This window comes from Felis catus, chromosome B3 (assembly GCF_018350175.1).
Source record: "Felis catus isolate Fca126 chromosome B3, F.catus_Fca126_mat1.0, whole genome shotgun sequence".
Classification (NCBI taxonomy): domain Eukaryota; kingdom Metazoa; phylum Chordata; class Mammalia; order Carnivora; family Felidae; genus Felis; species Felis catus.
Window position 1 is genome coordinate 43,553,381 of NC_058373.1, and position 13,143 is coordinate 43,566,523.

Sequence of the window (13,143 nt, forward strand, 5' to 3'; positions counted from 1 at the left end):
GTTGGCTGCAGATGGGGACGAGTTGTGTTCCCGAGAGAGTCTCAGAAGTAGGCACGGAATCATCTCGCGGATCTTAATTTCTGTCCCTGGGCTGGGGAAAGGGGAGGATCGGGGCAAGGGAGCCTTTCCCCTCCTGGCCCCCTCTTCCCCCCCCCCACCCCCCGCCTCCCAAAATTGGCAGCCAGTCGGTGGCTCTCGGTCTGGGGTCTGGAGGGTGGGGAATGTGGGTGTGGGGGCCGGCTGGAGAAGCTCTCGCTAGCGCTGCCTGTGGCCAGACCCGCCTCCCAACCCCTCTCGGGCGCACACTTACGTCCACCCAGACACACTCCGCGCGCTCCCTCGCGCTCTCGCTCGCCCGCCGCCGCCGCCTGCTCTCTCTCTCCTGCTCTCCCTGGTCTCTTTCTCCCCCCCCCCCTTTTTTTTTTTTTTTGGTACCATAGAGTTGCTCTGAAAACAGAAGATAGAGGGAGTCTCGGAGCTCGCCATCTCCAGCGATCTCTACATTGGGAAAAAACATGGAGTCAGCTCCGGCAGCCCCCGACCCCGCCGCCAGCGAGCCGGGCAGCAGCGGCGCGGACGCGGCCGCCGGCGCCAGGGAGACCCCGCTGAACCAGGAATCCGCCCGCAAGAGCGAGCCGCCCGCCCCGGTGCGCAGACAGAGCTATTCCAGCACCAGCAGAGGTAGGAGGCTGCGAGAGGGGCTGAGGAGGGGGCGGCGGGAGCCCGGGAGCGGAGCGGGGGCCGGCCGGGAGCGGGCGCCCGGAGCGCGGGGTCCGGGGCCGCGCGCGAGCCTGCAGCGGCGCCCCGAGCCCGGAGAGCCCCCCTCCCCTCCCCCCTCCGCCCCCCAGAAATGTTGCAAACTTTTGCAGCCCGTTCTCGGGTTGCAGGAGGAGAGGGGGGCGGGGGAGGCGGCAGGAGGGTTGACAGCCGGCGGGCTCACCCCCAGGCTTTGATTTTTCTGCAAAGAGGAGGAAAGATGCGTAGCCCAAATTAAATACGCTCCCCCAAAATACGGAGAACCGGAGAGTGGGGGCCCGGGAAAGAAACTTTTAAAGCGGCAGTGTCCTTTTAAGAAGGAAGAAAAAAATCCGTTTATGGCCACCCTCCTCCGGCGTTACCTTTTCTCCTCTTGACAGTTTTGGCCCCGGCTGCCCCAGACGGGGTGTGTTTTCAGCCCCCCGCAGAGCTGAGGGGGTGCGGGAGGAGTGAGCGACCTGGGAAGCCCCGAGGGTGGAGAGGGGGCGCTTCTGGATCTGGGGGCGACGTGGGCACCTTCTCTGGACCACGGCGGTGGGTTTGGGATTTGGAGGAAGGGCTGGAGGAAGGGGGGTGCGGGCGCGCGAGGTGTTCGCCAAGTTGTTTGGCGGGCGCGGCTAGGGGAGATACGCAAGTTTGCAGACCCCGGGTTCGCAACCCAGCGCCCAGGCTGGCGGGGGGCGTGTGCACGCCAGCGCGCGGAGGGCGGTGGTGGTGTGGGACGCTCCACGCGCATTCGGAGTGAGCGTCTGCAAAAGCAAACAAGCAGAAACAGAAAGATCGAAATGCACCCAAACTTATTTCTGCCCTGGGAATCCTTCCCTCTCCGAGGTTCAAGCGTTTCTGTAAGAACCTGGGAATGGTCAGCGAGACTTGAATGCTGGTTGGATAGTGCGAGAGATGTCCCCCCCCCCCCACACCTACCCTGAGCAATTTTTACACTTCATTTTGGAGAGTATGTGCGGTGTGGGGGGGGACTCCATTGCCCCCTCTTTGCTTTTTTCTAGTTAAAAGTCGAGTGTTCGGGAAAGCTAACTCTCTTTCTTAAAGGTGTGGGAACCTGATGTGTGTGTGTGTGGGGGGGGTTCTTGGGGGTGGGGGATTATTTATTTGATTGCGCCTGGAGTTTGCAAAGAACCGGAGGAAGCTACGGCTTTAATTACTGTTGTAAATAATGTATAAATCACGCCTGTCACTCCGGAGGAAGCGGGCTCGCTCGAGCAGCCCGGGGCTGGGGATCGGGAGGATCTCCAGCCCAGGCTTGGGCACTGGCCCAGCGCGCCCCCTCCTCTTGCCATTCGGCTTCTGGCGGCGACTGGGGAGGGCTGGGGAGAGGCGAGTGGGGGCCCGGGAGCCGCTCCCTTCCTCTCGATGTTATAGTTGGAGGTAGGAATATGGCTGATCATGTGCTGGCTGTTTTACAGTATTCACCCCCCCCCCCACCTTAGCCACACCCCCTGTCCGGGCGCTTTCCCATTCACGGAATTCGAGTACAGTAAAAGCCATCAGGATGACACACACGAAAAACATTTAATTAAAGGCGATTTCCGAGGAGTGAACACGCTGAACCGCGGTTTGAGCGGAGGGGGGGGGGGTGGATCGAGGGCCGGGGGTAAAGGGAGGGGGATCAGGGCTGGGGGCCGGGTCCTGCCGCCAGCTTGGTGAGTTTGTGTGTGGAGAGCTTTTGGCTGCAAAGAGTATATTTAGACCCTGAGACGGTGGATTTGGAATGCGAGCGGGTTATGTAACAGGGTTAATCAGAAACACTGGAGAAAATCCCCTTCATGTGTTTCTGAGTTTTTTTTTTTTTTTAAAGCGGGGAGGGGGGGGCGGAACATAGTATATACGAAGCCACACTAATTTCTGGTTTGTGCTGCCACCCCCTTCTGTGTTAACCTCCCCCCTTCCGTGTGTTATTAGCATCTTCAGGTGTCATTCTTGCCAGAAGGTGTTCTTGCAAGAGACCAGGGTGACAGGCTGCAGAACTGACTAACAAATCTGTAACTTGCTGTTCTTGCAAATTATATAACGCTGGGCATTCAGTACCACCAGACCCCAGGCATAGCAAAAAGGGGAGAGGGAAAAAGTAGGGGTGGGATGCATCTTGCACAGCTGACCTGTTGACCTTTATCCCCTTGCCCCATAGAGGATCACCCCTTCCCCTCACTCTTCTTTGAACCATCCCCTAGTCCATCCCTCCCAGGATTTACTAGGGGGAGGGAGAAGAGGTAAGGCCCAAACACTCAACTCACATCCTGCACGCAGGCACTAGGTTATATAACAGTCTGAATGGAAAAAGGAAGGTCAGAGATGGAGGCATCCTTTAGCTAACACAGCAGTAGTAATAGCTTCCAGAAATTATGTGCATTTGCAGACTTTAACCTCAGATGTAGTGTCTGCTCCTCAGGGATACCAGTCTTTGTGTGTGTGACCTAGGGAGAAAAAGAGAGAATGTGTAAGTATGCCTGGTAGAGGAGAGTGATTTGAAAATGGGAAATGTTTGGGTTTTCAGATGATGTAATGGAGTTGGCAGAATATGCAAGCCGGCTCCCAGAGTGTAAGCAGCAAGAAAATTGGAGCTGGCATCCAGTATTAATGTTGCATAAATTACAATATCGGAGAGAAATTAACCTATACACTAGGTGATTACGCCTTTTTAATACTTAAAACATAAAGGCACACAACTCAAAAGGAAAAGCAAACATCATCACCTTATAATTAGCGTTTTCAACCTCAGGGAGGATTGAATGGAGTTCTTGGCATTGGGTGAAGTGGGAAGCTTTTGGATTTGGGAGATGCTTTCCAGAGAGGTAGCAGGGTTAGCTTCCAGCCAGTCGATGTTGTGCAGTCCACAGAAACTGTGGTCTGGATTCGCACGACATTGAGGTGACCTCATGAGACATGACTTAGGTGCACTTGAAGCTGTTGCTGAATGCCACGCTCCTGGGAATCCCCGTGTGAACGGACTGCGTATCCTTAAGTGCCTGAGCTGCCAAAATCGGATGCATGACTTTGTAATCTGAAATTCGGACCTCCCCCAGTCCTTAAAACCAGCAGAGATCCTTAGCACTTGTACTGAAACTGTCCTGTTTTCTAGGTGGTATTAATGATGGCTGGTGTCATTCAGTACCATCTTCACAGCACAATGAAAGGGAAAAAAGAAAGGCAAGAGACAACAGGGGAAGTAAGAATGAGGCGGAAAAAAACACAGCGAATCTTTAATTTAACAAGGCTTTCAGAGACTTCAGGGAGCCATAAGCATTGTGACATAACTGTTGTTAAAAACCCTTTTCCAGAATCTCATTATTATATGCGTGCCAGAAGCTTACACATTGTACTTCCCTAAAGTTATCCTCACAGGGCTGTGTGGCACGCGGTTGGTTCGGAACACTCGTGCAGTAGGTTGAAGGCTTTTAGGGCAGGCCAACCTGAGGGAAAAATCGAAACCAGAAGATGGGATTAACACTGAAAAGCTCAGTTGGGTTGAGATTGAACCCCCTGGAAACTCAGTTTAGATTGACGTAAAATCAGTTAACAAGGCCTGTAGTTTATTTGTAGCCCTGAGGACTTCTAGAACCGCATAACCCAAGTGCTTCACCTCCACACCCCGCTTTCAGTCTTGGCTGATTCACTTTCTGGGAGGTGCCCTTCTTGCCTGGCAATTTAGAGCCCTATCTGGAGATTGATTCGCAGATCAGGTTTTCTGACATGGTCCCGGCTCTCCACCGTGAGCAAATAAATGATGCCCCATAGTTTGAAAGAGCTACTGGCTGGGATAAAATCCTTTGCCGGAGGGATGGGATAATTATTTTTTTAAACTAAGGGACTTTAATTTTCCGGTAAATTGCTCATAAAAAACATTTATAATTAGAGCCTTAAAAAATGCAATGGAATAATTTTAGAAAATGCATTTGGTGATAGTTGTGATAACCTTTTTTGTTGCTCCCCCCCTTATTTCTTAAAAAGAATTGTATTATTAATCCCAAAGTCACATCCTGAATGGCTAAAAACTTTTGTAGCAGACTCATTTTATGTTAGTCACCTTTTGGAATTTTCCAGAACCTACCGGCATGATGAGAAGCCTTGGCTGTAGAACATGTCTCCCTTTCCAAAGCTGAAATATGGAGCCTGCATGGAAGCTCCCTAACTATGAGACCCTTCAGCTGGTGTTTTCAAGGCAGCAGAGGTGACAGGCGGTACACGCCTAGTTCCACACCAGGTTCCTAAGTGGGATGTAGGGAGGTGTGAGAATATTCATTGTTGTAGTTGTACCTCCAGGTGAAATGTTCTGAGGATTTTTGGTGACGGCTGAATTTCTTTTGGAAGTGAACTGACCCCTGTCCAGAGCTAACTTTTGGAATGCGAGTGAGACAAGCCCATGGGTTCTGATCCTGGGGCCACACTTTTGTCACGTCTGACTTAAGATGAGCGTTATTTCTCTACATTCTCCCATTTTTGCCTCCAGGATGTTGTGGTGTGATGTTTGAAGTGCAGACTGGGTTGGATGTCTCTGAAAATTCTTAAGAGTGTGCTCTTCTCTGTGCCCTCATCTTCTTAGTCTACTTGATGGATTGTGCTTCTTAGGTTATATTTGTACTTACGTGTCTAGAGAAGCGAAATACATAACTACATTTCACGTGTCTGGGAAGAAATAATGATGTGACTGCCCTGTGTGCAAAAGACTACGTTTTCTAGAAAATCCAGCTCTCTCCATGTGATATAACGTTCTGCTCACCCGCTTTGTCTTCCATGAGCCATTGTTCAGGAACTCTGAGGTAGACATTGTCTGCTCCCTCAAGGAGATTCCTGACCAGTCATCCCAGATTAGTGATAGATTCTTCTAGAGCGACAAGAGTCTGCTTTGAAAGGCCTTCCGGTTCCAGAGTGAACATTAACTTAGAATGTGGAATACCATAGTTTGAATATGAAGACTATCTGAATATGAAGACTGTCATCCTTGTTGAGAACTTCTACGAACGGTCTCTGTCCCTCCCTCCCTCCCCGCTCTGTTCTCCCTTCTGTCATTTTTAAAGTAGTGTTCTGGCTTTTTGGGGTGTGGGGGGATTGTGTGTGTGTGTGAGATTCATAATGGGAAGTGTTGGTTTGGAAATGAGCTGTTCAGTTTTTCATTCATCTTACTAAACTGTATGTTAAGAGAAATAAAAGTGAATCATTTTGAATTAGTGCTTTAAAAAAAATTCTCCAGATAATCAGTGTTCAAGTGTTGATTAATATACAGTAAATCATGATATTTCTATTTTTCTATAAGGGTACCAAGGCATTACTAATGAATTCGTTTTTCTGGCTAACGGTAGATTAACCAGAAATCTTTTCTGTCTTTTTCTTGTTGAATATGCTTTTTAAATGTGCTGGTCCCCTTTCCTACCCCGGAAAGAACATTGGGAATGTAATTGAATCTTTCTTTGAGGTTTGAGGATCTTACAGTGCCACAGGGTCACTGTTCTGAGGATGAATTCTGATTGTACATTATAGAACTGTGAATGGAGACAGTGCCAGAGATTGGACTAAATCTGCCATGATCCCGGTGTGAAAATTGTTTTCTTTTTCCATTAAGTCCTCGATATCAGTATGTTTTGTTATTTGCCGTTTTTGTTCTCTAACTTGCAAGGACCAACACGAAAATTCCCTTTAATTAGTTAATTCTGGTTAATTGAGGTTTTTACTTTCTAGGAAAATTGCACCCTGAATCTAGAGCCCTAATTCTTTCCCTACAGTTATAGAGGATGTAAAGTCATTCTCAGATATTTAAGAAGACTGTTGTATTTACAAATAAGTTATGTAATATATTACCGTAGCATTATATAACTTCTCCCCCGTGTAATAATGGTGGATAGAAATATCAGCTAATTTTGCGTCTTCCTTAGATATACTGAGGGGTGTCTAATAAATCTTAAAAGCTAGGAAATTCTGGGTTTGAGAGAAGACTTTCAAGAATATCAATAAAGAACATTTAAATTCCCCTAAAGGAGATTCTCCTTTAAAGTTTGGGCCTTTGTTCACCAGGCCAGTATGGAAAGCCTCCCCAGGACCATGCCATCAGAGGCTGACTTTCTCAGGGCCGCCCCACCTGACTTAATGATAGTCCGCGGTTATCTTCTGGTATCTTTGATGTCTCAACATTGCAGATTCTTTTTAGGAGTCATGGTGCTCTTCTGTGACAGCCCAATTATTATTATTTTGTTTTTGGAGTAAGGACCTCAAGGAGATTGTCTCGAGAAGGCCTCGGAAGAGGGGGAGGGGGCACGATGAGGAATACGTGTGCCACAGCTCGTGGCTTGGCTTTTTGCTCCCACTTTTACATGCTGAGGTTAAAAAGAATTACAGGTAACAATTCCCTTGTGTTGGTGGAAGAACTGTTTTGTTTTGTTTGCTTTCCTGACAGATGTTTATGGCCTCTGTTGACATGTCACCATTACAGACTGTCTTATCACATTATGTGCCGTGGCACATTGACAGTGGCTTGGCCCTGTGGCCTCCTGGTGATTGTCTTGTGCGCAGAACCGAGGCGCTGGTGGCCAGCTGCAGAGCCCTCCGCGGTGGCCACCGCCAGTTGAGAGTGCAGGTTTCCCACCCCCTTGAAGGTGCTGGAGGTGCTGTTTTTCCTGAAGCTCAGTCAGAGGCTGGAACTGAGTAGGAATGCTTGCGGGGTTTAGGAGCCTCATGATCTCCCAGCCTCGCATCCTCTCTAGCAGTGTTATTTGGGCATTTGAGTTTTGATTGTGAACTATCTTAAAGTTTTTTTTTTTTTTTTTCTGAAATAATCAGGAAGTCCCTCCGTCCATGAACAGACGACGATAGATGAAACTCTTCTGGGGCACAAGGAAGGGTGCCACTTAGTACAGGATCCTCAAGCCTGTGAAAGAGGCAGCGCCTTGTTAAAAATACCTAGCTTACTTCGGGGGAGGATTTGGCTGAATACTGATGAAGTTTATGAAATATGAATGTAGTGAAGTTGCTGTACGTAAGTGGTAGGCGTGTGTGAAAGAAGTAAGAAGAAATAAAATTGTGTATAAATGACACTCCGAAACTTGATGGAATTGTATACGTGACAGGAATGGTGACGTTTGGGTCTGTGCTTAATGGGGGAAAGTAAACTGGCTTAAAATCTATATGTCAAACTAGATGCGGGACTAACAATTAGAGAATATAAGATTTCTGAACATACTTTGTGAGCAAAGAATGCTACCGAGGATAAACGGGGGGAAAAACTGAGGGACCAACACTTGAATTTATGAGGAGGTATGGTAATCACTGTTTTAAGTAATCCAGACTATTAACTGCCGTGCTGCTAGGTAGAGAATTCGTTAGCCCAACAAAAGGCATAAATCGGAATTTGAGGTTGTGTGGGAGAAATCCTCTTGATCCCCAAAGCATAAATGCATGTACTGAGAAGAAAGCTGCACACGATGTAATTTTTTCTGTCTTATCCTGATTAATTGACAGCCAACTGTATGCCTCTTTCCTGAAGGTGACTTTACACTCTCCAGACACAGACATTTCTCTCTGAAGTGGAGTGAAGGAAGGAGAACCCACAAGCTAAAGTGTGTTTCACTGGGTGAAGTATTTTGGGGGGAGAGATAAGGAGGGTGCAGCAGGGGAACGGAGCACTGTGTACAGGGATGTAGAGTGTCTGTTTGGGGCTGGGGAGTGGGGGCAGTGAATGAAGAAAGGAATCTCTGGAGGGAAAGGAGACTTCTGTGCAAAAGAAAATGAAATTAGCATTGACTCTGAAATGGCTGGGAATGTGACTTTCTAATTTTAAATTATCTTTAACAAGGGCAATGAAAAGAGGAAAAGTTGACACTTTGAGAAGTTATGACGAACTTGTCGAGAATGCCAATTGACAAAGGCAGGTAAGGGAATACCTGGAAAAACAGAACAAGAACAGGTCTGAAGGGCATGATGGTCTTCTTCCTAGTGTGTTAAGGGAATTGGCGGACATGTTTATTGACTCTTCCAATTAGTTTTAAAGAAACCTGAAGAAATGGACAATGACGGAGAAAAGCCAACCAGATGTGATTCTCCCCTTCCAGAAGCAGAGAGCTTATCTCATCCCATGTGATCGATGCCGGTCCTGGGGAAGACTGACTGTGTAGAAGTGAATGGATTTCCAACATACCAATCACAGAAGAAACAAGGGTATATTTAGCAAGTCTAAAACCTCTTCGATAAACTGCATTGCTTTTCATTTGCACCATAAGGTCATAAAGCCAGTGGATGGTAAGAAGGCCATGGTAACGACACAGCGTGTACTCCCAGGAAGTGTGTGGGATGGGGATGTTATATCTGAAAGGACAGGGCATCTGGGAGGATGAACTGCCCGTAACTCTCAATTGTCCAGGTAATGAAGCATTGGAAAGCAAAGGCAAATGAAATACTTTGATAATCAAAAATGATGCTTCTTGTAGTGATCCTGTTAGTTGACTGATGATGACAAGTGTGAAATTGTGAGCTGTATTTTTACCATTTCTGGCACTCATGGCCCATTTCTGTTGAGTGCATTTATGCAGAAAGTGGGAACCCAGACAATTTCCATAGACCAGGCTGTTAACCCAGAAGATGTAAAATTTCACAGCGTGAAGGATGAGGGTTGAAGATTAGTGAGGGACTAAAATTTCTTGAGGCCCTACAAAGAATCCGTAGTAGAACTGATAACTACACTGATTGCCTCTGGGAAGTCCTAAAGCTCGTGTTCTAACCTTGAGCTGTGAGGGTGTGTGCTGGGTATGTGGTGCTCACTCATGGTGTTGTCGCTGGTCATGTTCTGTTAGCCCAAAGCCTGTTAGAGACAGAAGGGACCTTATGAATCATGTACCCTGGCCCTCCTGGTTTAAACTGACGCTCACAGAGGTGTAATAATGTGCCCGAAGTTCCGTTCCTAGTAAATAGTAAGGCTGTGAGAAGAGTACAGGTCTTCTGCTTCCACACCCAGTGTTCCTTCCACGTGGATGCTGTGCCAGGATGCTCAGAAATTCCAGGAATGTACAAAACCAAGCTCCTGCCCTCCTAGGAAAGCCCCCTGAGGATATTACAATGTGTACACAAGTTAACCCAGCACGAGATAGTTGACACGTATGAAAGTCAGTGTGCGCCATGTGGGTTCTACATCAATAATAGAACATTATCAGTAATTGTTATTTTTTTTTTTAAATCCCACTAGGCATTTATATTATATACAAATGAGCTTGTGAACTTGTGGCTGTGTCCAATAAGACCATTCTAAAGCACAGTGACCTTGCTGCCTGTGGCTCCATGCTCTGATTCAGTAGGAAGTAAAATAGAGGCCATGGAGGGGAATATCTTGTCATTAGCGCCTGCGTGGGCGGTTACGCTAGCTGGAGCTGGCCACGGGGAGGCGTCTCTCAGCCGCTGCCCTCTTTCCTCGAGGCAGAGGATTTATACAGATGCTCAGAAGCAAGTCTGCCAATGGAATGCTATATAGCCAGGAAAAATCATGTTGTAGTAGAAAAATAGCTTTTGACGGGAAAATGTCAGTCACTTATTAGTGAAGAGTAGTAACTTTCATAGTAGTATACACAGAATGTCATCATTTTTGTAAGGAATTACCGTGTGTGTGTGTGTATGTGTGTGTGTGTGTGTGTGTGTGTGTGTGTGTATTAATATGGACCCATCTACACCTTGATAATGAAATGATAAGATGGTTATTTCTGGATTGATTACCTCTGGTGTTAGTTTTTTTTTTTTTCTCTGTGCTCTTCTGTATTTCTGACTTTCCTGTGTTACACATGTATTACTTTTGTAACTAGAAAAAAATAAATCTTACTTTTTTTTTTCTCAAAAAAAGATTGTGTGTTGTGAAACTGGGGGTACTTTGAAGGGACTGATTCTGAGCTTAGTATGTTATACAGAATTTCTGGGTGTTTCAGGATAGGCCAAGTTTACTGGCCCAAAGAGTAGTACCTTTGATGGTCACATTCAGCCAGGAACGTCAGGAAGACAAGGGTCGTTCAGCTTGAATGTGAAAAAAAGTGTCAGATAGTGGAATTTCTTGCCCCTCTAGGACACTGTCTTTTAAGTGCTTATACCGTGACCTCCAATGCGAGAAACATACTACATTGTGAGCCAGTACAGACAACACACACACACACACACACACACACACACACACACGGCACATGGGTGCAGTAAAGTTTTCACATAAAATATTTATCCTTTACCTACGATGTGCTGTTATTTTTGCTCTATTATTTACAGGCAAGATACAAATCTCAAGCCACCAAATTGGTTTCGTGATCTATTTATGGGCTGCCTCTTACAGTTTTAAAAACCCTGTCCTGGGTATGAGCCGGTGGCCTGGCAGTAGGAGGGAGGGTGTGAGGGATGGACTGTTTCCACAGTAACTGATGTTGGACTCCAGGTGTTCCTCATGATTTCAGGGAGGAGGTGGGGGAGGGAAAATAATGTAAATACTTATTATTTGTAATCATATGGTATCTTTATGCCACTTTTAGCACATGTTCATTAATACCCTGTTACATTTAAAATTAAAAAAAATTTTTTTAGATTTATTTATTTTTGAGAAAGAGTGAGACAAAGCGTGAGTGGGGGAGGGGCAGAGAGAGAAGGAGACACAGAATCGGAAGCAGGCTCCAGGCTCTGAGCAAGCGGTCAGCACAGAGCCTGACACGAGGCTTGAACCCATGAGCTGTGAGTTCATGACCTGAGCTGAAGTCGGACACTCAACTGACTGAGCCACCCAGGTGCCCCCAATACCCTGTTGCATTTAGACATGCATCTGCCTAGGCTGGCTTAGAATGTAAATTCTGGGATCCCCTTTGCTCGGGTTTGTTGTCACTGTGTCCAGGCACGAGGGTGGCATTCTTTGATTCAGCAACTGTTTTCTGAGCCCCTTGCTTATGCCAGGCACTGTGCTAGGCTCTGGAAGAAAGCAGCAAACCGGAGAGGTCAGATCCCTGCCTTCTGGGATTTTATGTTCTGGTGGTGGCATCTCTCAGTGAAGCCCATGGTTTGGGTCACTTCTGATGATTCTCTGCTATGAGTGTCTTAGACTTTGCCTTTTTCAGCCAGTTCCTCATACGTGCTTTGACCCTTCCCCTCTTCTTCTTCCCAGCCCAGTCTCCCATCTCACGTCCCAATCTCTCTTGGCTTCTTGAAAGTCTGCAGTCATTTTCAGATAAGGCTGTGAGGTAAGACTCACCCTCTCCCTCCTGCAGTTCTCGTGACCCCTGCCTTCTACAGTAGTGAGTCATGTGGGCCTTGCTCACGCAGTAAGCACGCAACCTCTTCCTTTGCCAGGTTCCTTTATACTGTGTTACGGTGTGAATTTCCTGGGTAGGTGTCTAGTCTGTCCAAGAAGACCAGCACCGTGGTTTATTATTTTACCCCTGCACCATGCTTTGCAACAGAGGAAGTGCTCATTAACTGTGCAGCGAACCCCTTTGACATTGCCCTGCCAAACTGGTCACTTTTTCAGTAGATTCAGCTCTACATTTCCCAACTCTGCCAGCGTAGCTTCTATTTGCTTATATTTCCAGCTGGGCCTTGGGTTTGGACCCAGCTGCCCTTGTTTGTCCCATTTCTTTCTCTCTCGGATCCGCCAGTCCTCCCCTCAGTAGCAGGTTCAGGCCTGCTCCAGTCTTGAGCAACGCAGATGAAGGAAGGTTGGACGTGTCGGGAAACAAGCGTGCATGGCTGTTACATGCTCCCTGCTGGGAGTGAGACAGACCTGGGCCAGAGGCCCGGGTGTGCTGGGTGCTGGCTGTGTGACGTTAGGTAAGTGAATTCACCGCTCAGTCTGTTTCTTTTATCACCTAAAACCTAGAGATGTTTATGATGCTGGCTTCCCGAGGTGGTTGAGGATCACCTGTGATCATGCATGCGTGGCACCTGCCAGGATGCCCGGTGCACATCAAGTGTAACTCTAGTGATGGTGGTGATGATGGGCACATACAGAAACAGGGGGTCCGCTTGCCCCCTCTCGCCTGTCTCCTCCTCAAGGTCTTCGGCTCCCTTTCCTTAGAGCGTTTCTCCCTGGTTCCGCGTGGTTGCTCTATGAAACAAGCAAGGGCATCTGAAGACATCTAAAGCCTTTTCCTCCTTTTCCTGACTGGATCTGCCCCAGTCGCTCAGCTCAACTACCATGGGCTGGATTCTTGTGAGGACGAATCGCTTAAGCTCAACCCTGTCAGCCACTTGGGCTTCCGGAGCTTACACCCCACACCTTCCAGTGAACCAGAAGAGGGCTATGTTTGCCCGTCCCCTTCCCCCGTCCGTACTATTTGTTCAGTCCTGCTGGCTGCCCCCTCCAGACATTGAGGCTGTGGGAGCACCCTCCTTCCCACTATGCTCCGGAGCTCTCTCCCGCCTCATTTCTCAGCGACCCGT

General features: G+C 47.7%; 1 protein-coding gene across 1 annotated transcript in view; it reads left to right on the forward strand.

Moving 5' to 3' along the window:
- Window positions 1-427: 427 nt before the first annotated feature.
- The window catches only part of RORA (RAR related orphan receptor A), a 718,773-nt gene continuing 706,057 nt past the window's right edge, over window positions 428-13,143 (forward strand). Inside the window, exon 1 of the mRNA XM_023255280.2 lies at window positions 428-681. Coding sequence (XP_023111048.1) covers window positions 516-681 — 166 coding nt within the window. The 5' untranslated portion in view covers window positions 428-515. The remainder of the gene's footprint in view (window positions 682-13,143) is intronic.